The sequence below is a fragment of the Lactuca sativa genome, chromosome 9 (assembly GCF_002870075.4).
Source record: "Lactuca sativa cultivar Salinas chromosome 9, Lsat_Salinas_v11, whole genome shotgun sequence".
NCBI classification, from domain to species: domain Eukaryota; kingdom Viridiplantae; phylum Streptophyta; class Magnoliopsida; order Asterales; family Asteraceae; genus Lactuca; species Lactuca sativa.
Window position 1 is genome coordinate 66,669,314 of NC_056631.2, and position 26,373 is coordinate 66,695,686.

Genomic DNA, 26,373 nt, shown 5'->3' on the forward strand with positions numbered 1-26,373 from the left:
TAGACAAATTGGGCAACAACCTTCTTGGATCACTTTCTGCGTGCGTATTTAGTACCCCAGACGATGACATGCCCTACTTCTGCTTGTATGACATGCAACAGAAGGAAAGGTCGATCTTTTCTTCTTCTTCTTCAAATCCGATCGACACCTTCCCAAATTGCAGGTACTTCTCGCTCTCTCCACTCGATCGCACCTTTCTCCCCCTCCCTTCTTCTTTTCTGTTTTGAATCGATCGCAGCCCCTTCTCTTTTTTTTGGCAGAATATGTGATTATTGGTGGTTTGGCAATGGTTAACAGGTATAAGGTTGGGTTGTAATGTTGGTCGATGGCTGTTGGTGAATAGATGAAGGGATAGTGGAGTGATCGATATTGGTTGTAATGGGGTGAAAAGGCGGAAATGGAAGAGGCTGATGTCGTGGTTCAGAAGAGGGAGTGAAGGAGTGATTAAAGTTTCAGCTGGTCTAGGTTGATGATGGTGGTCCGAAGATGAGATGTGGTTCCAAGGAAGTTGAATGGGGGGTGGTCTTTGGTGGAGGCTGTTGAGGGTTAAGGTGAGTGTATGTTGTGGTGGTGGGGAAAAGGAGGGCGATGGGTATTGTTTATTTCGGTTGAAGGCTGCTAAAGGTGAGGGTGTTGACAGGTGGAAGAATGGTTATTGTAACAGTTGAAGATGGAGGCTGGAGTTGAGGTTAATAGAGGTGGGGTTATGGTGGAGGTTGGCTGAAGATGGTGGTGAGAGGGTTCGGATATGGCTGAGAAAGGAGAAAGGTGGTGGTGAAGATGGCAAGGGGTGAGGGGTGATGGAGAAAGGTTCAGGTTGCCCTCTTTCGAATAGTTCCAGTCTTTTTTTAATTCCAAGAAATATTTTAAAAAGTGCAAGCCAACAATTATCTTTTGCTTCTTGAAATCCATGTTAACATGAAATAAGAAACTAGCAAAATTTCTTTTTCCTTGTGTGTTTGACATGTTAAACCGTCAAATTTAGTCTTCTTGGTGTTTCTTTTTGTCCAATTGTTTGTGTGTTTCCAGCAGCATAAAAAACCACATCAAATGATGCACCTAAATGGACTTTAGACTAATTGATAGCCTTCTAAAACTTGCCCATGCCTTGTATGTGGATGTGTTGATCAATTGGTTGCTGAATAATTTATCTTGAACGTTTGACCTTTGAACAACCAAACCTGAATATTTTCACAATAGATCATTCATGGAAAAACTTGGACGCGAACCACATCCGTCAAATCCTTGTGAAAAATCATTTGGACTTCATAAAAAAAATGACCGTTGCACTGTCAATTCCTTAAGATTTTGGACTTTATAAAAATTCAAACTCCTATCATCCAGTCGAATATGAAATGAGGGACCCACCAAAGTAGGCCGCACTTGTTTTAACAAGTCAAATAAAATCCATCAATTCATTTGCAAGCACAACATTATACTTTGATTTTCATAAAACAAAAACCAACTCCCACCAACTCATTTAATAAACAGAGGCGAACTTGAGAGCCTCAAGTTGCACTTATGATGACAAGTGGTGATACAAGCCGTCAATTCATTTCATAAAGCTTATAAAAAGTTATATTTGGATTTCGCGAGATGAAAACCAACTCCCGTCAATATCCGTGGAATAGGCGATGGGGACCTAAGAAACTTAGTCGAACTTTTAAAAACAGTTAATGAGCCACCAATTCATTTAAGAGTTTTGGACTTCATAACAAGGAAGCCCAAATCTCACAAACCTATCGAATAGACGATGAGGGACCTACCAACGTAGATCAATCCCAACTGAATGGGACAAAGAAACATCAAACATGAGATTTGAAACCCATCACCAAATTTAACATAAAATTGTCCTTTTAAGCTAAAAAACCATGTAAAAATTTTAAAATTAGGGTTGAAAATAGGCTTTTTAAATCATTTAGTGAACGTAAAACGAGTACTAAATAATATAACACCCTTCCAGGGTGATACTTTTAGTAAAACCATATCCCCGACTTGGAACTCTAACTTGAATTGTCATCTGTCGGCATAACTCTTTTGTCAGCTTTGGGTCGTCTACAATCTCTATCCGATCTGCTGGATGAGCTCTGTCGTCTGAAGGACTACTTCGGTCCTCCCCATGACCGTGTAGCTGACCTCTCCCTAACACACTATCGTACGACATTTCCTTCCATAGAAAAGCTCGAAAGGCGGTGCACCAATACTAGAATGATAGTTGTTGTTATAGGAAAACTCGACTAGGGGAAGGTAAGAGTCCCAACTCCCACCAAAATCGATAATACAAACCCTTAACCTATCCTTGAGTTTCTGAATGGTATGCTCACTCTAACCATCAGTCTGAGGGTGATAAGTTATGTTGAAATGCAACCAAGTACCCAACTCCTCGTGAAACTTCTGCCAAAATCAGGAAGTAAACCACACATCACGATCAGATACAATATAGACTAGTACACCGTGGCGAGCGACAATCTCATGCACATACACGTCGACCAAATTCTCGACCGAAGAACTCTCCCAAATGGTAAGAAAGTGGGCACGCTTGGTCAACCGGTCAACGATAACCCAATTTGCATCAAAACCTTGGCCGTCCTCAGAAACTTGGTGATGAAATCCATATTGATATGTGCCTATTTCTATATGGGAACCTCTAAGGGCTACAACTTTCCATGCAGCCTCTGATGCTCAGTCTTGACCATCTTACAGGTCAAACTTCTCTCCACGTACCATGCAATCCCGCGATTCATGCATGGCCACCAGTAACTAAGTCTCAAGTCCTGATACATCTTTGTGGCTCCAGGGTGAATCAAGAATCGAGACTTATGGGCCTCTTCTAATACTATCTACCGAAATCCTCCAAAAAAGGAACCTATACCCGACCACATCGGATCAAAAGTCTGTGACTATCAGTAGAAAATCTATCAATCTCATCTATGATCCTCTCCCGCTTCCAATTCTACATCTTGACCCCCTTAGCCTAAGTCTCCCTAATCAGATCCAAAAGTAGGGAGTCAATGGTCATCCTCAAATAGTGCTCTCGAGCAGGAGTACTAGCCGCCTTGTTGCTCAAAGCGTCGACGACCACGTTGGCCTTCCCTAGATGATAAAGAATCTCATAATCATAATCATTTATTACGCCAAGCCATCTACACTGCCTCATGTTCGGATTCGGCTGATCCATAAGATATTTCAAATCTTGTGATCCGTGTAGGTGGTACATCGGACCCCATAGAGATAATGTTTCTAAAGCAAGAGGATCCTGAAGAATGAATAAATGAAGAAGAGACATCAGAAGATGATCATGAAGAATGGGTAGATGAAGAGGAGACATCAGAAGATGAGGGGTTGAACATTAAGGGTCTCATGGAACTTGTAAATGGTTCCCCTGATGACATTTGTGACACTGATGATTCTTATGTTGTTAAAGGATTAAGTCAAAATCTAGGTCAAACTTGGTACCTAGACAGTGGAAGTTCTAGACACTTGACTAGTTACAAGTCACTCCTAGCAAATTTTGGATGGTCTAATGGTGACTTTCGGTGACAATAGTGGAAGAGCTGTAACAGGTGTTGGGACTTTTGAATGCAGGATAATTAAGCTGAAGGATGTGATTTATGTAGAAGGACTGAAAGGAAACTTCATCTTCATCAGTCATCTTTATGACAATGGTTTCAAAGTTCTTTTCAACCGTGATGTGGGAAAAGTGTTTGATTCTGAAAACAAAATCTTGCTTTCTTCTCTCAGAGAGAACGATATTTATATGGTTTGATTTCTTGATTTTGACACTGATACTTTATTTTTGTTTTATGATTTGCTACTTTTAAAAATGTGAACATAACCTGCTACACTTTTAATTTATTTTTGGTTTGTTTGCATTAAAAAATTTCTTTTATTCTTTACCAAAGAAGTATACATTGTGAATACACTTTCTTTTTCTACTAACATTTCCTACATGATCTTCTCTATCAATAGTGATCTTATCGGACTGATCTACTTTGAAGGGATCAACATTCCTTGATTGCATCACTCTTCTTATAGAGCCAATTGACATTGACTCTGCATCTTTTCTTCAACAACAACCGCCCTCTCGCCGACGCTAATACACACTGATTGACATGTTGTTTTATGCTGATGAGACCATATAGGGGATAATTGTGCCACTAAGTGTTCTTCAGGCACATATTATATCTGTCTTGAACAACCTATTTCGGTCGCAGTGGGATGAAGTGAAGTTAGCTGGCATAGCACGTCTAATTTCTATTGATGCTAGTACCAACACTCCATCACCTCAAAGATCCAAAGGCCTCTTCAACAAGACAGTAATCCCATTTTCTGTTCCTTCATGGATCTAAATGAATGGAACCTTCCAGTTTTATCTTGGTGACTCTTATAACTCGAAGGTCAGAAAGATTGGATCCCTCTAACTCGTTGGTTACAAAGACTGGTTCATGTTCTTCGTTTGTTCTTGGTGAACATGAAGCTTGGAATCCATCTGCAGAACCTCAATGATTAAAGGCATTCTCTCTCCTTGTTTACTATGAATTGTGTTATTGTTTGATATGGTTGATCTTTTTTGTTCTCTTTTATTGCTGAAATTTCAAGTAGTAGATATCTCGGAAAATGGAAGTGCATTAATGAGCATTCAATTCCAAAGATTTGATGGATCGAGTCTTTATCACCTTTCTGAAAAAGCTGCACATTTTTCTCTGTTTAAACTATTTTCTTGTTTGGCTATTTATTTTGTTTGTATTCTTAAATTGTTTATTCTTTTGTACCATTTTGTAAAGGAATCTGACGGTGGCAATTTTGAGCCTAGTATGCAACTTTTGACACATGATCGTCCCTAGAAGCATGTTGCTATATGTGACAAAATCTCCCTATGTTTCTCATCAGTGAGACCATCTGCTGAGAACATTGAGTCACCCTCTCATGCTGATTGTTTAGCACTATCTAAACTCTTAAAGTGAGATTGCCTAGTCCAAATAAAATTATTAATAAAAGGCTAGGGTGTTTATTTTTAAGTTAATAATATTTACCCGACCCTATCCCTGGAAGAATACTTATTGTATGCGTCAAGTCTCATGTTCTGATGTAACATAGAGCATAACCCAATGTCTTACCCTGATTGTATAGTCATCAACATAAGTGATCTTTTCAGGTCCTTAAATGACAAAGGGTTGTTCATGTCGATGGGTATATGATTGTCCGTGATATATTACACGTACCTATCCAATCTTGCTATTTTTCTTCTAATAAAAGATATTTATGATTCAGTGTATGAAACCACATGCTAATGAGATACCACAATACTATGTCAGGGAATGGTAGTTTAAGCCCATACTATCAGAAGGCATCACAGCCTTACTAGGTGACCATCTTGAGCCACTCACTGATCAACTTTGTTGATGCTGATGACATGTATAAAGTATCTATCTTATCCAAATAATAACTTTTGAATGACAATTAAAAGGTCTATCATTATCTTAGGACACAAGATTTTTACGACATAAGATCTCTTCAGTCATGATTACATAGGAAGAAAGTTTTTTGGGTATAAATTAGGAATTCATTATCCTATGTCACATTTACAAGCCATTCAAGAAATTAAGCTCTCTCTCTCTCTCTCACACACACACACACTTAAAAAGACTCCAAATCATCATCTTCCTCAATTCTTTCACCATGTCAAAGCCCTTATATGAGTTTTCCCCTAGCACTAACATCATCAAAGTTTCTCATGCTCCTGACTCTATCATCATCATCCAATCCACTAATGTTGTGTGCTCTGTTGATACTGTTGCTCGAACCATTACTGGTACCATTGGAGATGGTCAATATATGGTTACCATTGATGTGGAATCCCTTCGAACTGCTCTTCGTGTTCCTCAATTTGAGAGTTACTATGAAACTCCCTCTGAAGAAAGTTGTAAATATGTTCGTGAAAAATTAGAGTATAATTTCAAACTTAAGGGCCTCACTCGTGATCCCTACAAGAACACTCTTTTTCAGTGTTGTAATGTAGGATGGAAATACTTAACAGATGTGATTATAAAATCTCTTGGTCACAAGATTGGAAGCTTGGATCAATTGAATCTCTTTGAGTAAAAGATTTTATATTCTATTGTTTACAACAAGAAATTGAATTTTGCTCAACGTTTTCTCGATCAAATGGTTGACTGCTTTACTGGGAATAAGAAGCCATTGAATGTTCCTTATCCTCATTGGCTTGGTCTGATCTTGTCTCGAGAAGAAGGCTATGTTGAAAGTCATGGGATTATCATTCCAATTCTTGCCCTTTCCTCAAAGATTATTAATGCAGCTTCATCTCAAGGTGATTTGTCTATTACTGCCAGGATGCAAAAGTGGATTGAAAAACCGTATATGATTGAAACCTCAGACTCTGAAGAGGATGCTCATAATGATGATGCTGGTAATGAAGAAGATAATGATGATGAGGATAATGATAATGATGATGCTGGTGATGAAGAAGATGATGATGGTAAGAATGATGATGATTGAGAAGCTGGTAATAAAGAAGGGGCTAATGAGGAAGAAGACACTGATAAATATGAAGAAGAATCAGTAGCTGACATAGGAGAAGACTTCACTCAAAAATGAACCCTCCTCCAAGGTTGAACAAGCATATTCGTTTTTCAACTACTTCTTCATCCTCCTCCTCTGCTGATGACACTGAACATCATGGATCAACCCGTCCTATTGGAGATACTACTAAGCCAATGATCCAAGATGATTCCCCTTACACCATCATATATTATTATTGTTGCTCTTCATCAGGGTGATCAGGGAGAATACAGCTCCAACTTTGAAATTGATGTGCTTTCCCAACTCTCCTTAATTGTGCAGTTAACTCACTCAATGGATGAAAGGTTGACTAAAGTTGAAAGGAATGTAGCTACAATGTCGGCATATAAACAAACAAGAAATCAAGTAGGCACATAAATATAGACCACTACCAATATACCTATCAAACAACTCACTACCGCCTACTTGGTCCCTTAGAGCACACTGCTCTACTACCGGCAGTCTCCAGGGAATATTGAATAACCATATGTAACCAAATGTGAGATAGACACCCAAACAAATGATCCTACTCTAGAGCCACTACCAAACAATGAACATGAAAGAAAGCCTACATCAAGAGTTCTCTGGATATTCTACGTGGCTAGATACATCCTATAGAGTATTGCCATAGACGATAACCCGCCTATTGGTACTCTAATTAGCTTACACCACTCCTATATCCTACGCACAACGATATATATATATATATATATATATATATATATATATATATATATATATAGTAGATCGTGACAACATAGCAACATCTATACACAAGGATACATAATCAAATCTAGTGGGCCGACATTGGTGCCTTCGACCCACGGGTACAATGAGGAAAACTCACCCGAATCAAAGAACCCAGAAACACTGTGACATGATCCCTTCCTACACTCGTTGCTCCCACAAACCTACTAGCACCAAAACATGGTAGAATCTTAATCAACAACCTAAATCCTTCAAGTTTGACCCTAAGTTAAACTGGTCAAAAAAGGCAACGGTCAACTTGGTTAAAGTTAATGCCATGTCGTGGCCCTTCTTAGTCATGTCATGTGAATGCAAGGTCAACCAGTCAACATGATGGACATTTTTACGTCGTGGCAATGATAGGAGAAGACAATCACGATCTTAAACTTAGCCACACTGTGGCTACCCGTTGCCACGCCATGGCTACTAGCAGAATGTCATTTCTCTTATTAAGAGCTTAATCCTTATAGATCAAAGATCATACTTCTACATCTATTCTTCCACCCTGACCCAATGGATAAAGTTTCCAACATTATCCATTAGGACTCCATTCCAAGGCTAGATCTAGCATTTTAAGTCTATTAAGTCATTAATGAGTCTATAACTTAAACATAGACACAAAATACACCAAACATGGTCCTTTTCTCAATCAACAGAAGTCCAAGGACTTAGGAAAGCCACCACACATTCTGGAGTTCTTCAAACTCCAAGAACATTCAAGAAAGGGACCAAAACCACCCAAATATGACCTAGAAATTGAATCTAGAAGAAAATGTGTAATGTCCCAAAATTCAAGACAAAAAATTTCTTTTAATAAAGTATCACTTAAAGTAAAATCATCATTTCAAAACATAAACAGAGTATTAGTTTTCAAAACACATGTTCATTATCAGAGTAAAACATTCCCAGGCTGACTAATCTATGGTGTGTGCCATGCGATCATCCCGAGCTCCATCATCCGCTACCGGAAGTACCTGAAACCAAAACTGAAAGTCGTAAGCACGAAGCTTAGTGAGTTCCCCAGATACCACATACCATACAAACCATTCATAGCCAAGAACCATACATAACCGACTTATCCATAACCAAGTAAGGTGCTATGTGCCAAACATAGTCTTGCCATTATGCCACGGGCCGCACGTGGTCTTCCTGGTCAAGCCTGGGCCGCTCCCTGGGTCTTACAGACAAGTGCCAAGGGCCACCCCCTGGTCTTACAGACATGTGCCAAGGGCCACCCCCTGGTCTTACAGACAAATGCCAAGGGCCACCCCCTGGTCTTACAGACAAGTGCCAAGGGCCACCCCCTGGTCTTCTATGCAAGTATCACAAAGACAACCGTACATACTACTCTACTTAGCTAAAAAGCATACAGTGTGCCAGAAGCCACCTCCTGGTCTTTCATATCTATAGCATACAATGCGCCAGGAGCCACCTCCCGGTCTTTCATACATATTGCCTAGGGCTAACCCCCGGGTCTTCCTATCATCCATAATAACATACTGTATGCCAGGAGCCGCCCCCTGGTCTTTCATACATATTGCCTAGGGCTAACCCTCGGGTCTTCCTACCATACATAGTAACATACTGTGTGCCAGGAGCCGCCCCCTGGTCTTTCATGCATATTCTAAATGGGTCGGCATTGGTGCCTTAGACCCATACAAACAGTGAGGAGACTCACCTGATACTGCTGAACTGCTGCTGCTAATCCATTTGACCGCTACCCAACCACTGACTGAACTCCTGCTCTACTTGCTTCCCGAGCTATTAATATCAAAGCAACACCGAGTCTAATTGACCCTCGAAAGATAACCAAGTCAACTCAGGTCAAAGTCAAAGTCCTGGTCAAAGTCAACCTTCCAGGTCAACCCTACTCGTCGAGTCACCCTACTGACTCGCCGAGTTCATAAGTCCAGAGTCCTTCCACTCGCGACTCTACTCGCCGAGTCAGCCCCTGACTCGCCGAGTCTACTGATTCCCGATTCCTGTCCTGTCCAACTCACTGAGTCCTTGCTCGACTCGCTGACTTGAGTCTTAACTCGAAGGGTTTGGGACTCCGCGACCTGACTCGCCGAGTCTAAGAACAGACTCGCCGAGCACAAGGAAATCTTCATCCAACTCGCCGAGTTGTTCATCCAACTCGCCGAGTCCATGCCCATCTTCATCCGACTCGACGAGCTGTTCATCCCACTCGTCGAGTTCCTCCTCATCTTCATGGTACTCGCCGAGTCCACTCAAAGGACTCGCCGAGTCCATTCAGATCTCCAAACATGCAGAGGGCTTTTGAGTCATGCAGGGACTCCAATCCATAGATCCATACTTCCAAAACTCAATCCCTACGTAAAGTTGCAAACTTTACGTATAACTAAAGAGATCTAGGCTCAAAACACATTAGGGTTTGGTTTAAGGACACAAGGGCTTCACCAACTACTCATCTACTGATGCTTATGACATAATGGACCAACCCAACAATGGATCTGAAGTGGCAACAACATATCTAAGCCCCTAACCCGATTTGGGTCTCAAACAACCATAAAACCCCCAAATCTCATGACAAAAATAGATCTAGATGCAAAGAAGGGAAAATGGCAGCTTAATACCTCCAAGATGAACACAAACTGAAGTAGATCTCGAGCACACACCTCTCCCTTGAAGCAACCTTCTTGATCTTCAAGTTTCTCTCCAAAGTTTCCTTCCTCCAAAGCTATTTCTCTCAATAATGGAAGCTCACACGAATTATAGGGTTTACAGGTCCTCTGGAATGATATGGGGGCTGAGGGAGGGACATAACACCCTTTATATAGGATACAACTCCCGGAATTAAGGTTTTCCTCGCACAGACCAGACTCGCCGAGTCACCTTGGCCGACTCGCCGAGTCGATCACTAACTCCTCGACCCGGATCCCGATCTGACTCGCCGAGTTCCTCCTTGGACTCGCCGAGTCGTCCCTTAACATTAAAGTTTTCTTTCCTTTCTTGGCCTTAAAAACTTGGGTGTTACAAAAGGTGTCAAGGTATGAACTTTATACCTTCAACAATTCAGAAAACTGAAGAGAATGTTAGATCCAAACTTGCTTCTTCTTCCCTTGCTTCCTTGTGAACTTTCCTTTTCCAAAGCTCCACTAAAAACCCAAGAATATGGCTCAAAATCAAGGAAATGGACTCTCAAGATTGCATGGAGGCTAAGGTTTTGAGATGGGGAGGTGGAGGCTGAAGATGATGCTCTAAACCTAAGGTTTAAGGGCTTAAATATGGAAGAAACCCTAACACTTCGTGGGCTTAGGCTGCACCACCTGCCACACTGTGGAATATTGCCATGCCGTGGCGACCATCCAAAGCACGCATTTAATTTCTTCCTTGCCACGTCGTAGCTATCCATGCTCCATGTCGTGGCACTCTGTAACACTCGGTCTTAGTTATGCATTTAAATTTAAGCCAAACTTCATATTTTGCCCTTGGACTCGACGAGTTGGAGGCTCGACTCGTTGAGTAGGATCGACTCTGGGTCGGGGGATTAAGTGACCTACTCAACGAGTCAGAAGACTGAATCGGCGAGTAGGAGATGTGTGAGTGAAACCCTAAATTGGAGGGTTTGCACCCTATTTAAACAACTTTTCAGGCTTCCACCCCAGCCTCCATCACCCCAAACCCTGTCCTCGAAACCCTAAGCAGTTGTTAGCATCTTTGAGCTATTTAGTGCCATTTTGAGTATTCTTGTGTAAATTGAAGCTTGTGTGAAGAAGAGGAAGAAGGAAGGCTTCAAGAGAAGGTTGCAGATCCAGGAACAACATCATCTTCGCTTCACTTTCTGGTAATCAAGCTTCATACTTGACTTGTAGTTTCTTAGATCTCCTTGTGAGCATTTTTATGGAGTTTTGGGCCAATAAGCTTAATTCATGGGACTTGGACATCCCAAGTCGATACACCTACAGATTTGGAACCTTAAAGGGTCCTCATGGCATAAAGGTGCCATCTTTATAGCCATGAGAACCATATACATGTAATAAACCCCATTTTTGGTCCTTTGAGCATAAATGTCCTATGCATGCATGTAAATTTCATGACTTTACGTGTTATATCGACCTTAGGATCCCAAATCTACCTTTTGGAAGAGATTTTCACAAAAGAAATCGAGTTATAGACCTGGACATTAGTCGACTCGACGAGTCATTCTTGGGACTCGGCGAGTCGAGGGTTTGGTTCCCCAACCTTTTATGATTTGAAGGAATCCATTTGAGTTTAGAAGGGATTTAAATGAGTCCAAAAGAAGGACTCAATGAAATAGACGAAGTTATGGACCTGAAAACCATGGGACTCGGTGAGTGTATGAACAAACTCGGCGAGTCCAAGGCAATCTCCTAGCCCATGAAGATGAAATCAATGAGTTGTTCATACAACTCGGCGAGTCACAGACTAGACACGCTCATATGATGAATATGAACTCGAGGAGATCAAGGAGGAACTTGGCGAGTCAGTTGAAGATTGTCCCGATGTTATGATTGAAGGAGAACTCGTCGAGTTCTTGCTAGAATCGACGAGTAGAGTCTGGTTGGGGACAAATAAAAGAATAGGGGCTCGGTGAGTTGGCGGACCAACTCGGCGAGTCAAGTCAACTAGAAGTTGACTTTGACCAGGATGTTGACTTTAGATAGGGGTTAAATGGTCATTTTACCCTAAGATTAGTTATCAATGTTTGACTAAATGTATTTATGTAAATTATAGCTGAAGAATTGCCGGAGCAGCAAGCAGAGATTCCTCACCTAGAGTTTCAGTAGTTAGACACACGAGGTGAGTTTTCCTCCAGTAGGAACCGGTCTAAGGCACCAATACCGGCCCGTTTAGGTAGTAGAGTATGTCGGGGTAAGCCCGATGTCGCGATTATCCCGATGCAGTTTATATGTTCAGTTTATTCTGGACTTCGGTCCAATGCCGGGGCGGTCCCAAGAAGTAGTTAGGAATGGTTGATGTCTTTGTGATTCATGCATGTTTATGTGTTATGTGTTATATGCTCCAGGCTTCGGTCCGATGTCGGGCAAGCCCGATGCAGTATATATGATTATGTTATATGTTATGTGTTCCGAGGTAATCCCAATGTCGGGGCAAGCCCGATGTATGTTAGTCATCATGCCATGTATTATGTATTCGGGGCAAGCCCGATGTATGCTAGTTATGTGTTATATGTTCCGAACCTCAGTTCGATGCCTGGGTAAGCCCGATGCAGTTTAGATGATTATGTTATGTGTTTATGATATATGTTATGTTGAGTATGTGTGGGGGTAAGCCCGATGCCGAGGTGAGCCCGATACTCGATGCGGTTGGATTCCGGGGTGAGCCCAATGTCGGACATGAGTTCGATGCCGGGATTCGTCCCGATACAGTTGGGAAGAGTCCCAGAGTTATGTTATTTGTTATATGTTCTTTATATGGTATGTGGTAGTTTGGGGGAGCTCACTAAGCTTCGTGCTTACATTTTCAGTTTTGGTTTCAAGTACTTCAACTAGTAAAGGGAAGGGCTCGAGTTGATGGCATGGCACAAACCACAGTTGACTAGCCTGGGAGTTTACTCTGATATTTGTTATGAGATTGTTATATGTTTGTCAGATTTTATGAATTTTCGAGATACATTTTTTATGGTTTTACACTATGGCAATGATATTTATGTTTGATAAATGATTTTGAAAACGAAATTTTTGTCTTGTATTTTTGGGATGTTTCACACTCAGTCTTTCCCAGCAATCCTTTTTTTGATTCATCCAAGCTCTCAGCTGACCTACACATGAAAATGGGTGTCACATCTTTGTAATTTTGTATTGAATTGATTTGTGACTACCAAGGTATCAACCATCGAAAGTAGACAAAAAAAAAAACAAAATCAAACAACTTTAATGACTTTAAAATGTGAATTGCTTCAACTTTATGATCGTGATCACTATTATCTTCACCAAGCTTTTCAAGTATTTCACAAACGAAAGAATATATGTTCTTGATATTCAGTAGAGATGCAAAATGAGAACCGCATCAAGTATCAAATGGTCGTTTGATACCTACTTCATGGTTTAAACTGGTACCACTCTCACGATTACCTAAATTCACCATAAAAAATTTAATTAGCATAACATAACTAAACAGTATTTTACTAATTAATGTAGTCCAACTATAAATCAAACCTTCAACCAATGCTTCCACAAATTTATTTTTGTGTTTTTTTCTTAAATTATTCCATGGGTTGAAGAAATATCCAATAATGTTTAACAGCCGAGAAACCACATCAAACAAGTCATTAACCTTCATGTGATTTTTTGCAATAAACATCAGGGATAACTACAACTGGTGAAAAATCAATAAACAAAGAGTGTAGATTTTTGTTTTGTAACACCTGTAGGTTCGGGCTAGTCAATTAAGATATAATAAGTATTAAAAATGAATTTTGATAGAAGATTATTTAGGATAAATAATATTAACCAAAGTTATAGTATATGTGAAAAGGATTACGTACATATAAAGAACAATGAAATTTGACTTCGTATGAAGAACTTATGATTCTTCCAAGTTTCGCGATTAAACCAGCACGACTCTGAAGAATATAAATTTTTAATAAATTACTTTTTAGTCTAACTGATCTAAATGAAAGTCACACTGGTTGTAAAATCGAGAGCATGCATATAGATAACGTCCAAATATGACTTCATGAGAGGAGGTTATGATTTTTCGAAGTTTCAGCATAGTAGTGCAAACATAGAAATAGAAATTCTAATCGGTTGATTGTTAGCCGAAACAATCTAAACGAGAATTGAATAGCTCATGAATATGAACTTTTCGATATAAAGACAGTCGAGAACGAAGTTCATATGAAGGAGTTATGAATTTCTCATGAACTTTAACAAACTAAACCGGTCTAAATATGATTCTTTGTTAGCACAAAAATTAGATGTTGAGACCTTAATGAATGTTGTAGAGCTCGTTGAATGGATTTCGGGGATATAAAGAATGTCTAAAACGAAGCTCATATGCGAAAGTTATGGTCGTTCGAAGATCATGAGAAACTGCATGGGTTGATGACGTGGCAGCACCAAAGTACGCCACGTGGCAAGTTGGCCGCCCACTCCGCCAAGAGACAAGTGACATGACATGTTGTGGACGTGACACGTGGCCCCACAAAAAGTGAACATGTGGCAGTCTTCTAGAATGTATGATGTGGAGGGACCATAGCATAACACATGGCGAAAATGGGATGAAGCCAACAAGGTTGATAGGTGTGGCGCGCCTCATGGCCTTACACGATGTGCCTCCCCTGCACTTTAAATACTCCTTCAAATTTCTTCATTCTCACACCAATCTCTTATTCCATTCTCTCTGGGATATTAGTTATTCTTGAGTCTGAACTTTTTGTGGGTTTCCTTGGAATATTTAGCAAGGTTTTGAGGGGTCTAGGTGTAATAGCGTAAAAATTAAAACAATTTTTTGCATTTTCAAACACATTTTTACAAACTCATTCATTCATTAAATGTCATAGTATCATGTCTTTGTTTCACAAAATATCCCCCAATATCAAAATACATAAAATCCCATGTGTGTGTACGAATCAAGCCGGCGCCTTCCCGCGGTCATCACTGGTACCTGAAACACATAACAGTAACACTATAAGCATAAGATTAGTGAGTTCCCCAAAATACGATTCTAACACATAATAGCCACTCAAGGCTGAAACTTTGTCGACCCTCTGGTCAACGTGTCTCAGTGGGGCCCTCCAGCCCCAACTCTCTATGGGCCCTCTGGCCCTAACTCTAGGGACCCGAAAGTCCCAACTCTATAACTCTGAATCATGCATATCATATATCATAATAAATCACAACACATAAATAACATGCAAATTCACTGGCATATAACTCTATAGTACTCTGTCACATAACTCTGTTACCACACTAGGTAAAGTATAGTGAGAAGACTCACCTCAGGCGTCTCGGTAAATCTCTGACTTGATGGGAAATATTGCCTAGCCTCCGTCTATTCACATAAATAAATACTCTTATAAATATAACTCTCGAGACTAGACTCAACCTGCCATTGGCACCCTCAGAAGGGTAAAAGACTATTTTACTCCCTCTTGTCACAAGGACTCCATTGATGACCAACCCTAAAAGTCAACAAAAGTCAATGGTCACATTTTGACCCTACTCGCCGAGTGCACCCTGGTGACTCGGCGAGTTCACACATGTCCTCTAACTCTTTGTCCCGCTTAACACGCCGAGTCCCTCCCTATGCTCGACGAGTCATACCAGTCATGAATCGCGGGGCCACCCCGACTCAACTCGCCGAGTCTCAAGAACAACTCGGCGAGTACCGCCTTGAACTCCAGTCCTCTAACTCCCTCCTGACTCACTGAGTCATCCCCCAACTCGGCAAGTCTACTCACTGAACAATTTACGTGAAACCCTAACCCTACTCGCCGAGTCTCAAGAATAACTCGGCGAGTTCATGCCATGAACAAACTCTACTGGCCCCCTGAGGTCAGATCTGTTTCCCCAAACCATAGATCTGGCCTCCCCAAGCATGAACGTCACGTAAAGTTTGAAACTTGATGCTTGCACAACCACAACAAGGCATCAAAAGGAGATTTAGTCCCAAAAATGGCAACCTAAGTCCAATAACCCCAAACTGATCCATAAAGCTCCAAGGGTTAAGGTCTCTGGACCTCTTTGAGTCCAGATCCAAGGCACAAACTCGAAGAGGGACCATTTGCTCCACATAATCACTCTCCAAAGGGGTTAGAAAACCCTAACTCTAAAGATCAACACCAAAACTGAAGGAGGTTCGAACTATTACCTCAAAATGACGTCTCTAAACTCTGGAACTGCTTGAATCGCACCTCCTCTTTGCTCTTGTCACCTTCTTCTTGCTAAACCAAAGGTACAAGGATCAAAAAGTGACTTCTTCTCCCTCACAATGATTTGGCTCACTTAGAGTTCTCTCAAGGGACTGGTAGCCGCAATGGGAGGCTATAAGTGCCCTTAAATAAGCTCCAAACCCAGGGGATTAGGGTTTCATTAAACAGCGTGGACTCGCCGAGTCCGGATGTTAACCCGGATGAACATCCGCGACCCTACTCGGCGAGTCTTGGCTCCAACTCTCCGAGTTCCTCCACAAACTCCAAAATAATTAAATAAAATAATATACCTAGGAAATCAGGATGTTATAATTCTCCCCCACTAGATTTAGACTCCGCTCTCGAAGTCTCACTCTGGAAACAACTCCGGATGCTGCTCACGCATCTCGCGCTCCGGCTCCCAAGTAAGCTATGACCCTTTCCGGTGTTGCCACTGGACCTGCACCAGAGGCACCTCTTTGTTCCTCAGAACCTTGATCTTTCGATCCCGAGTAGCCACCGGTATCTCAACGTAGTTCAGGCCCACATCCAACTGAATATCCTCTAATGGCACTAATGCTGACTCATCGGCTATACATTTTCGTAGCTGCGACACATGGAAAGTGTCATGGATCTGACCTAGGTCCGCAGGTAGCTCCAACCGGTAGGCTACCCTGCCTACCCTTGCGATCACCCGAAAATGGCCGATATATCGGGGCCCCAACTTGCCCCTCTTCCTGAATCGGATCACTCCTTTCGAAGGAGAGACCTTCAGGAGTACAAAGTCGCCGACCTGGAACTCGAGCTCGGACCGGCGCCTGTCCGCATAACTCTTCTGACGACTCTGAGCGGTTAATAACCTTTGACTGACCTGTTGTATCTGCTCAGTCTTCTGAAGCACGATCTCGGTACCACCCATAACACGTTGCCCGACCTCTCCCCAGTAAATGGGGGTCCGACACCTTCTCCCATACAACAATTCAAAGGGTGGCATACCAATGCTCGAATGATGGCTGTTGTTGTAGGAAAACTCTGCCAAGGGCAAATACGTGTCCCAACTCCCACCGAAATCCAACACACATGCCCGGAGCATATCCTTGAGCGTCTGAATCGTCCGCTTGCTCTGACCGTCAGTCTGGGGGTGGTATGCGGTACTAAAGTGCAGCCTAGTACCCAATTCCTCATGAAATTTCTTCCAAAATCTGGAAGTGAAACGCACATCTCGGTCCGAGACAATCGAGATCGGCACTCCATGCCGCGATACCACCTCCCGCACGTACATCTCTACCAATTTCTCTGCGGAAGAGCTCTCACTGATAGCAAGGAAGTGGGCTCTCTTTGTCAACCTGTCCACAATCACCCAAATTGCATCGACTCCCCTAGCAGTCCTTGGCAATTTGGTGATAAAATCCATGGTAATCTGTTCCCACTTCCACTCGGGAACCTCCAACGGCTGCAACTTACCATGCGGTCTCTGGTGCTCGGCCTTAACCCTACGACAGGTTAAGCACCTCTCAACAAACCATGCGACATCCCTCTTCATACAGGGCCACCAATAATCCTTTTTCAGGTCTAAATACATCTTAGTGGCCCCAGGATGGATCGAGAACTTCGACCGATGAGCCTCTTCCATCAAAATGTTACGCGTCCCTCCCATAAACGGTACCCAGATACGACCCTGAAATGTCATAAGCCCCCGGCTATCGGTAACGAACTCCGATACCAACCCGACAACTCACTCTCTCTTCTGGCTCTCAGGCTGCACAGCCTCAGCCTGGGCCCCACGAATAGCATCCAAAACCGGGGTCATCACCATCAATCTCAAACATACATCTCGCAATGGGGCGCTCTCCGCCCTACGTCTCAGTGCACCGGCTACAACATTAGCGTTGCCCGGGTGGTACAGGATCTCACAATCATAATCCTTAACCACGTCCAACCACCTCCTCTGTCGCATATTTAGGTTGGGCTGATCCATCAAATACTTCAAGCTCTTGTGGTCCGTGTATATCGTACACCAAACCCCATACAGATAGTGACGCCAGATCTTAAGGGCGAACACCACTGCCCCCAACTCTAGATCGTGGGTGGGATACCTTGTCCTCATGTGGCTTCAGCTGCCTCGATGCGTATGATATCACATGCCCTCTCTACATCAGCACCGCACCCAATCCCAAGATCGACGCATCACAATACACCACAAATTCCTCCATTCCCTCTGGGAGGGCTAACACCGGGGCTTCGCATAGCCTCTGGCGAAGTGTCTCGAAGGAGGCCGACTGCTCTGGGACCCATGAAAAAGCGACACCCTTCCGGGTCAACCTGGTGAGTGGCACGACGATCTTGGAGAAATCCCTGATAAATCTCCGATAATAGCCTGCCAGCCCTAAGAAACTCCTGATCTCGGTGGGTGACCTCGGTACCTCCCAACTCATCACTGCCTCAACTTTGGCCGGGTCGACCAATATCCCTTTCTGGTTAATGAGGTGCCCTAGGAACTGGACCTCTCGCAACAAGAAATCACACTTGGAGAATTTGGCATAAAGCCTCTCCGATCTCAGAACTCCGAGGATCTCCCTCAAATGCTCCTCATGCTACTCTCTAGATCTCAAATACACCAAAATGTCGTCGATGAATACGATCACTGAGCGATCCAACATCGGCCTGCACACTCTGTTCATGAGATCCATGAATACTGTCGGGGCATTGGTGAGTCCGAAGGGCATCACCACAAACTCATAATGCCCATAACGATTCCTGAATGTTGTCTTCTGGATGTCCTCATCTCGCACCCTTACCTGATGATACCCAGACCTCAAATCGATCTTGGAGAACCAAGATGCTCCCTGCAACTGATCGAACAAATCGTCAATCCTCGGCAATGGGTAATGGTTCTTGACCGTCAGCATTGTTCAACTCCTGGTAATCAATGCACATCCGGTGTGAACCATCCTTCTTCTTGACAAAAAGGATAGGCGCTCCCCACGGCGAAGTGCTCGGCCGAATAAACCCCTTTCCCAGCAACTCCTGAAGCTGCGAGGATAACTCCTACATCTCTGGAGGTGCAAGGCGATAGGGCACCTTGGTGATAGGCGCGGTCCCTAATACCAAATCGATACTGAACTCCACTTGCCTCACGGGAGGCACGCCTGGTGATGTGTGTAAAACCCACTAGTTTTAAACCTACTTTTAATTATCAAATAACACACAAAAGGCAGTGAACCTATCAATTGTGGTATAGCTAAATAAGCAGGGTATCGAACACAGGGAACGGCAAATTAAACTAAAAACTAATTTAATCTAAGTTAATTAAAAAGCAGGGTTTTTTCTCTAGTTTTACAAGACTAGAAACTTGCTAATATTTACTTATTTAAGCTAGAAAATAAAGACTTTGACTAGATTCAATAACGGAGAAGTACTTCTATTTAGTTCAACTCAATTGATCCTATGGTTGATTTCAAGGTAAAAGTGCAATGGATTAATTCTTTTGCTAGTTACCGATTCAATTGATTAGTTCCGTATTCACTTCATTAATCCTTAGCAAATAAATCAATTTAAACAATGGCCAGTTGTCTATTTCAATTAAATTTACTAGATATAATATTCGGGTTAAGTTAGACTTGCAATAGCTAATTAATTTATTCTTTTAATTAACTTCTTGTTTAATGGTCATCTCACAAGCTTGCACATAAATTTACTTGATTTTCTTATTAATCCTAGTTTCATGTTCACTACACTAGACATATGACAAAAAGTGCTCACTAAGCATATGAGATTGATAACTAATAGATGTTCATGCTAGTTAATTATCTCCCTATTAACAGAAAATCAATTATCATTCACACACAAGGTTCTTTAGCAAGCTAAAATAACTAAATTAACCAACATAGAATTAATCCTACCAAGAATCAAACCATATTACCAATTTCGTATCCCCAAATAGAAGTTTAAAGAATTTAGTTCATAACTAAGGTAAATAACAGCAAACAAATAAGTTCAAGTTGCTTAATCATGTTGACAAAACAAAAGAAATAAATAGAATGGTGAAATTATGCCTTAATTACTTCCGGAATTGGATTCTAGCTTCCTTGGTCGACTTCTAGGGTTCTTCTGGCTCTTATTCGCAGCTAAGCACCTCTGAAACTTCCCAGAACTCTTCCAGAACTCCCCTATCGATCTGTGGAATTATCTTTAAATATAGGATCCGACTCGTCGAGTCAAGTGGTGACTCGTCGAGTCCCTCTCACATTCTCCGTATTGCGATAACTATCTGGGATCCCGAGTCATTATCCTTCTGATTCCTCGACCGGACTCGTCGAGTATCTATCTGACTCGACGAGTAGAAGCTTCTTTTTCAGTGTTTTCCTTCTTCATTCCACTCTCAATCTTCTAATTGTTTCTCTTGCTTCCTTTTGCTTCCGAGCTTCATCTTGGGACTGAAAAACATAATTTAACACTTTTAAGTACCTTTTGTCCATAATATGCGATAATTTAGCTAATATATGAATAAAAAACTATACTAAATACACACTAAATATGCACATATCAAAATACCCCACACTTGTCTTTTGCTTGCCCTCAAGCAAAACTGAATTTTAACACATTAGAATTATGTATAACAACTCCAATCTAACCCAGCCATTATGCCAAGACCGCAACGCATGCATTTGTGTCTAAAATTTTTCCTAAAGAACCTCCCATATTCCAAATACTCACAATCCTCATAAACATTCACCCACTCACCCCGAACTATGCTCATTTTATGCAACCCTCCGAATCCATCCGCAGAAAACCTCTTTACCCTCAAGGTATTTTTAATTGAGCAACCCAAGCATACATATTCTAGAAAATTACAACTTTTCGATACCACTATGGAATTCTTTGAATTCTTCACTTTCTTGATAATTTGATCTTTGATATCTCTGAATTCACCAACTTGTATTGACTTACGGCATCTTCAACTTTTTTGGATTTCTTGGAATTTTGATCTTTTGATCTTCACTTTATTTGCTCCAAAACTCTTATAACTTTTCTTGTAATTCTCTTTTTTTTTCATGTACCTTTCTTTTTTCACTGAAAAACCTACATGCTTAAGCAGGGGCGCTCAACTTCAACCTTTATTGGCTAACGATAATAATTTTCCTGGATACATTTCAGGTTTAGGCTGCTAAACATATTGCATCCTTCAAACTAAGCAAGGTCGTGTTTTTGTCCCATGATTTCACTAGAATAAGGAAGCCACAAATGCACTAGAACGTATATAGGCTCAACTAAACATTTGGGTCTTCATGCAATTATTAACACAACTCTAACATGGAATCCTAATTTTACCAAAATTTTCTAATTAAAGACCTAAGTAAAATTTTTTTTTTTAAAATAAATTGACTATTATGTAACCAACCCCCTACCCCACACTTATGTGATGCAATGCCCTCATTGCATATGATGCATAAAAACATAAAAAGAAACTAAAGAGGGAATTGGAACAAACTCCCCTGGGATAGCAATCCATAGGCTGATCACACTCATTTAAGCTCCAACTTCAATCAACTTTAGACATGGTAACATCTCATCCATGCCTTGGGTGTCAAGTATCGTGTGGTATAGATCCAAATGTAGACGAAAAAACTCTCGGAAACGCTCGGAAAATGTTCTTCAAAGGTGTAGCCAATTGTCGTATCAAATCATCAGCTTGAGAGACAAAATAAGGATCAACTCGTCGAGTTTGTAGGGTGTCTTGCCGAGTTGTAGCGTAATACTTGCAGAAGTCGAGTTTTTATACTGGGACTCGTCGAGTAGGTAAGTGCACTCGCCGAGTCCATCGTTGTATAAAGAAAATGTTTCTGCTCCAGGTCCGATTCTGATGTGTGTGAGGAATATTAAATTGATACTTTCCCCATTTTTTTCTTTAGTAAATGAGCTCTTAATAACCTCTTTTATCACTGGGCTCTTAACTAAACTCAAAACTTCGTTTTCTCTCTCGCCTAGACTCGATTCTTTCCTTAGGTTATCCTTGACTCTAGACTCTCGCATGCATCCTTACACTCAAACTGAAAAGATCAAAACAACACACAAGTAATAGAAAAAGGAAAACAAACGTTAAATTCCTAAATTACCCTAATAAACTAGAAGTTTAAAAAGAAAAAGAAAAGCAAACTCTAATGACGGGTTGCCTCCCGCAAGCGCTTCTTTTTGTGCGAGTCTTTAGCTGGACTCCCAACTTAATAAACTTCCAATAAACTCAATGTCGTTCCATCCATTGCATTGAATATCTTCTTTGGACCAATTTGTAAAATTTGGCTCTTTTCTTCTAAAATTGTCCAAACAAGCTTGAATACATAAAACCCAAGAATATTGACAAGGGTTGGAACCGGTTGGATACTAATCAGAAATGGATCGCGCTTCAGAACTTTCTCCAAAGTTGGAATCATCACCCCATGCTTCGAAACACAAACTGAAAATACAGGGGGCCATGTCGTGGTAATGGTCAAACCACGGCTTGGTTCCTGCAACTCAAGTTCTTCTTGTTCTTCATCTGACCTCTCTGCTAGCAATCTTTCCAGCTCCTCCAAATCCCTTTCTGGATTAAATTCTTCATCTTCTAACTTTAGTTCTTGTGACTTAAATTGTTCTTGATCGTTAGACAAGATGTTATCTAACCATCTATCAAATTTCTTCAAATCATCATCTGAGTCATAATCCTCATCTTCCTGCTCAATTTCCTGCACTACTTCCTCAAGAAAAGCATCAAAAGCATCGAGATTTGGAAAATACATAATAAATCAAAATTAAAATTAAAATAAAAAAAACTAATCAATAAAATAAAAACGATAACAATTAGCAAATAAAATTAACTATTTGAACCGTTCCCCGGCAACGGCGCCAAAAACTTGATGTGTGTAAAACCCACTAGTTTTAAACCTACTTTTAATTATCAAATAACACACAAAAGGCAGTGAACCTATCAATTGTGGTATAGCTAAATAAGCAGGGTATCGAACACAGGGAACGACAAATTAAACTAAAAACTAATTTAATCTAAGTTAATTAAAAAGCAGGGGTTTTTCTCTAGTTTTACAAGACTAGAAACTTGCTAATATTTACTTATTTAAGCTAGAAAATAAAGACTTTGACTAGATTCAATAACGGAGAAGTACTTCTATTTAGTTCAACTCAATTGATCCTATGGTTGATTTCAAGGTAAAAGTGCAATGGATTAATTCTTTTGCTAGTTACCGATTCAATTGATTAGTTCCGTATTCACTTCATTAATCCTTAGCAAATAAATCAATTTAAACAATGGCCAGTTGTCTATTTCAATTAAATTTACTAGATATAATATTCGGGTTAAGTTAGACTTGCAATAGCTAATTAATTTATTCTTTTAATTAACTTCTTGTTTAATGGTCATCTCACAAGCTTGCACATAAATTTACTTGATTTTCTTATTAATCCTAGTTTCATGTTCACTACACTAGACATATGACAAAAAGTGCTCACTAAGCATATGAGATTGATAACTAATAGATGTTCATGCTAGTTAATTATCTCCCTATTAACAGAAAATCAATTATCATTCACACACAAGGTTCTTTAGCAAGCTAAAATAACTAAATTAACCAACATAGAATTAATCCTACCAAGAATCAAACCATATTACCAATTTCGTATCCCCAAATAGAAGTTTAAAGAATTTAGTTCATAACTAAGGTAAATAACAACAAACAAATAAGTTCAAGTTGCTTAATCATGTTGACAAAACAAAAGAAATAAATAGAATGGTGAAATTATGCCTTAATTACTTCCGGAATTGGATTCTAGCTTCCTTGGTCGACTTCTAGGGTTCTTCTGGCTCTTATTCGCAGCTAAGCACCTCTGAAACTTCCCAGAACTCTTCCAGAACTCCCCTATCGATCTGTGGAATTATCTTTAAATATAGGATCCGACTCGTCGAGTCAAGTGGTGACTCGTCGAGTCCCTCTCACATTCTCCGTATTGCGATAACTATCTGGGATCCCGAGTCATTATCCTTCTGATTCCTCGACCAGACTCGTCGAGTATCTATCTGACTCGACGAGTAGAAGCTTCTTTTTCAGTGTTTTCCTTCTTCATTCCACTCTCAATCTTCTAATTGTTTCTCTTGCTTCCTTTTGCTTCCGAGCTTCATCTTGGGACCGAAAAACATAATTTAACACTTTTAAGTACCTTTTGTCCATAATATGCGATAATTTAGCTAATATATGAATAAAAAACTATACTAAATACACACTAAATATGCACATATCACCTGGCAACTCCTCTAGGAATACGTCCGGGAACTCATGCACTATCGGAACCTCATCAACTGACCTCGGTCTCTCTGAATCAACCCGCGTATCCATCACATACACTACAAAACCCCTACAGCCCTGCTGTAGACATTGCCTTGCCCTAGCGGCCGAACAAAATGCTGACCCAGAACGTGTACCCTCGCCGTACACCGTAAGAACTCCCCCACTAGGGTCTCGTATGGTCACCAGCTGTCGCTCGCAGACGATAACCGCTCCGAATCTGCTCAACCAGTCCATGCCCACGATGACACAGACATCTCCCATCGCAATAGGCACTAAATTAATCGGGAACCCAACACCGAAAATCCCGAGTACACACCCTCGAATCACCTCTGTGGCATATACCGCCCTTTCGTCAGCTATGGAAACTCTCAGAGGTCGACTCAACGCCTCTCGACTAACACTGATGTGCTGACTAAAAGTAAAAGATACAAAAGACCGACTCGCACCCGAGTCAAATAACACCAAGGCAGGTACAGAACTCATAAGAAAAGTACCTACGCATAACATAATATAAGCACAATACCTCAACATCAAAATAAATACACGAAAGAATACATACCAGCCACGACATCGGGCGCTGCGCGGACCTCCTCCGCGGTCAACTGAAAGGCTCTCCCTCGTGTCTTCGGTGCCTCGGCCTTCACTGGCCGGCTCTCAGTAGCTCTGATGGCAGCAGGGGTAGATCCCTGAGATGCTCCCTGTGCTGATCCCCGCAGCTGCGGATCTGCCTTTTGGTGTCCGGTCTGGTTGCATTAAAAACATACTGCAAACCCCTTGGGGCAGTCCTTGGCCATATGCCCCTCCTTGCCACATTTGTAGCAAGACCCTGCTCTGCACACCTCATCGTGGCTCTTGCCGCACTTGCCACAAGTGCGGCCCCTCTGGTTCCCTTATCTCGAATCAGCGGGCTTGGCCCGCTTGTTTACCGGCTGAGATTGCACCGGTCGCCGATCCCTCCCCTGAGACTCAACCTCCTCCCTAGCCTGGGTCTCCAGCTTTATCTCTCTCTTCTGGGCATTTGCCTGAAGCTCGGAAAATGTCCTGTACGTTGATTTCGCCACAAACTCTCGTATATCCCTTCTCAAAATGCTCAGATATCGGCTCATACGTGCCTGCTCGGAGGACACGTGCTCTGGGCAGAACATCGCGCGCTCATGAAACATCTTGGTAATCACCGTAACCGACTCAGTACCCTGCTTGCGGGTCAGAAACTCCTGGGCCAAACGCTCCCTCTCCACCTGGGGAACGTACTCATCTTGGAACATAACAGTGAACCTCTCCCAGGTCACTATAGCAAGCTCAGCAGGCGTATAGTGCGCCGTCACAAACTTCCACCAATCCTTCGCTCCCAAGCGAAGCTGGTTCAGCGCGAACCGAACTCTCAAATGCTTTGGAGATGAGAAAGTAAAGAAACACCCCTCTATGTCTGAAATCCATCTCATCGCCACAATCGGGTCCTGGGTCCCGTCAAACTCTGGTGGTTTTGTGTTGCTGAACTCTCGGAACAGCAACGCGTCACCACCCTGCGGCCTAGTTGCAGCTATAGCTGCAGTGGCCGCAGCAACAGCAGCCTCAGAAAGAGTAGCGTACTTCTCATCAAATGTCTCTATCAGCGTGGTCTTGATAGACCCGAACATCTCTGGTATCTCTGCCCTGATGGCCGCAGCCACCTCCTCCTAGATGATCCTACGGGTCTCCTCATCACTCGTACTGCTAGTCCCTGGTGTGTGGCGCATCCCAACCATGATCTCCCTCTCCCTAAAATACAACACAAGAATAAATATCAGGGACTCGATCGACTATGCTCACACTCAAATACCCCACCCTACTTGTCCCTTGGTACTCCAAGGATTC

At 41.7% G+C, this 26,373-nt stretch overlaps 1 protein-coding gene across 1 annotated transcript in view; it reads left to right on the forward strand.

Annotated features, from left to right (window-relative positions):
* The first annotated feature begins 6,611 nt into the window (after positions 1–6,611).
* The window catches only part of LOC111901732 (protein DEFECTIVE IN MERISTEM SILENCING 3), a 97,075-nt gene continuing 77,313 nt past the window's right edge, over positions 6,612–26,373 (forward strand). The window contains exons 1-2 of the mRNA XM_023897617.2: positions 6,612–6,793; positions 11,053–11,134. Of these exons, the coding sequence (XP_023753385.2) occupies positions 6,612–6,793; positions 11,053–11,134 (264 nt within the window). The remainder of the gene's footprint in view (positions 6,794–11,052; positions 11,135–26,373) is intronic.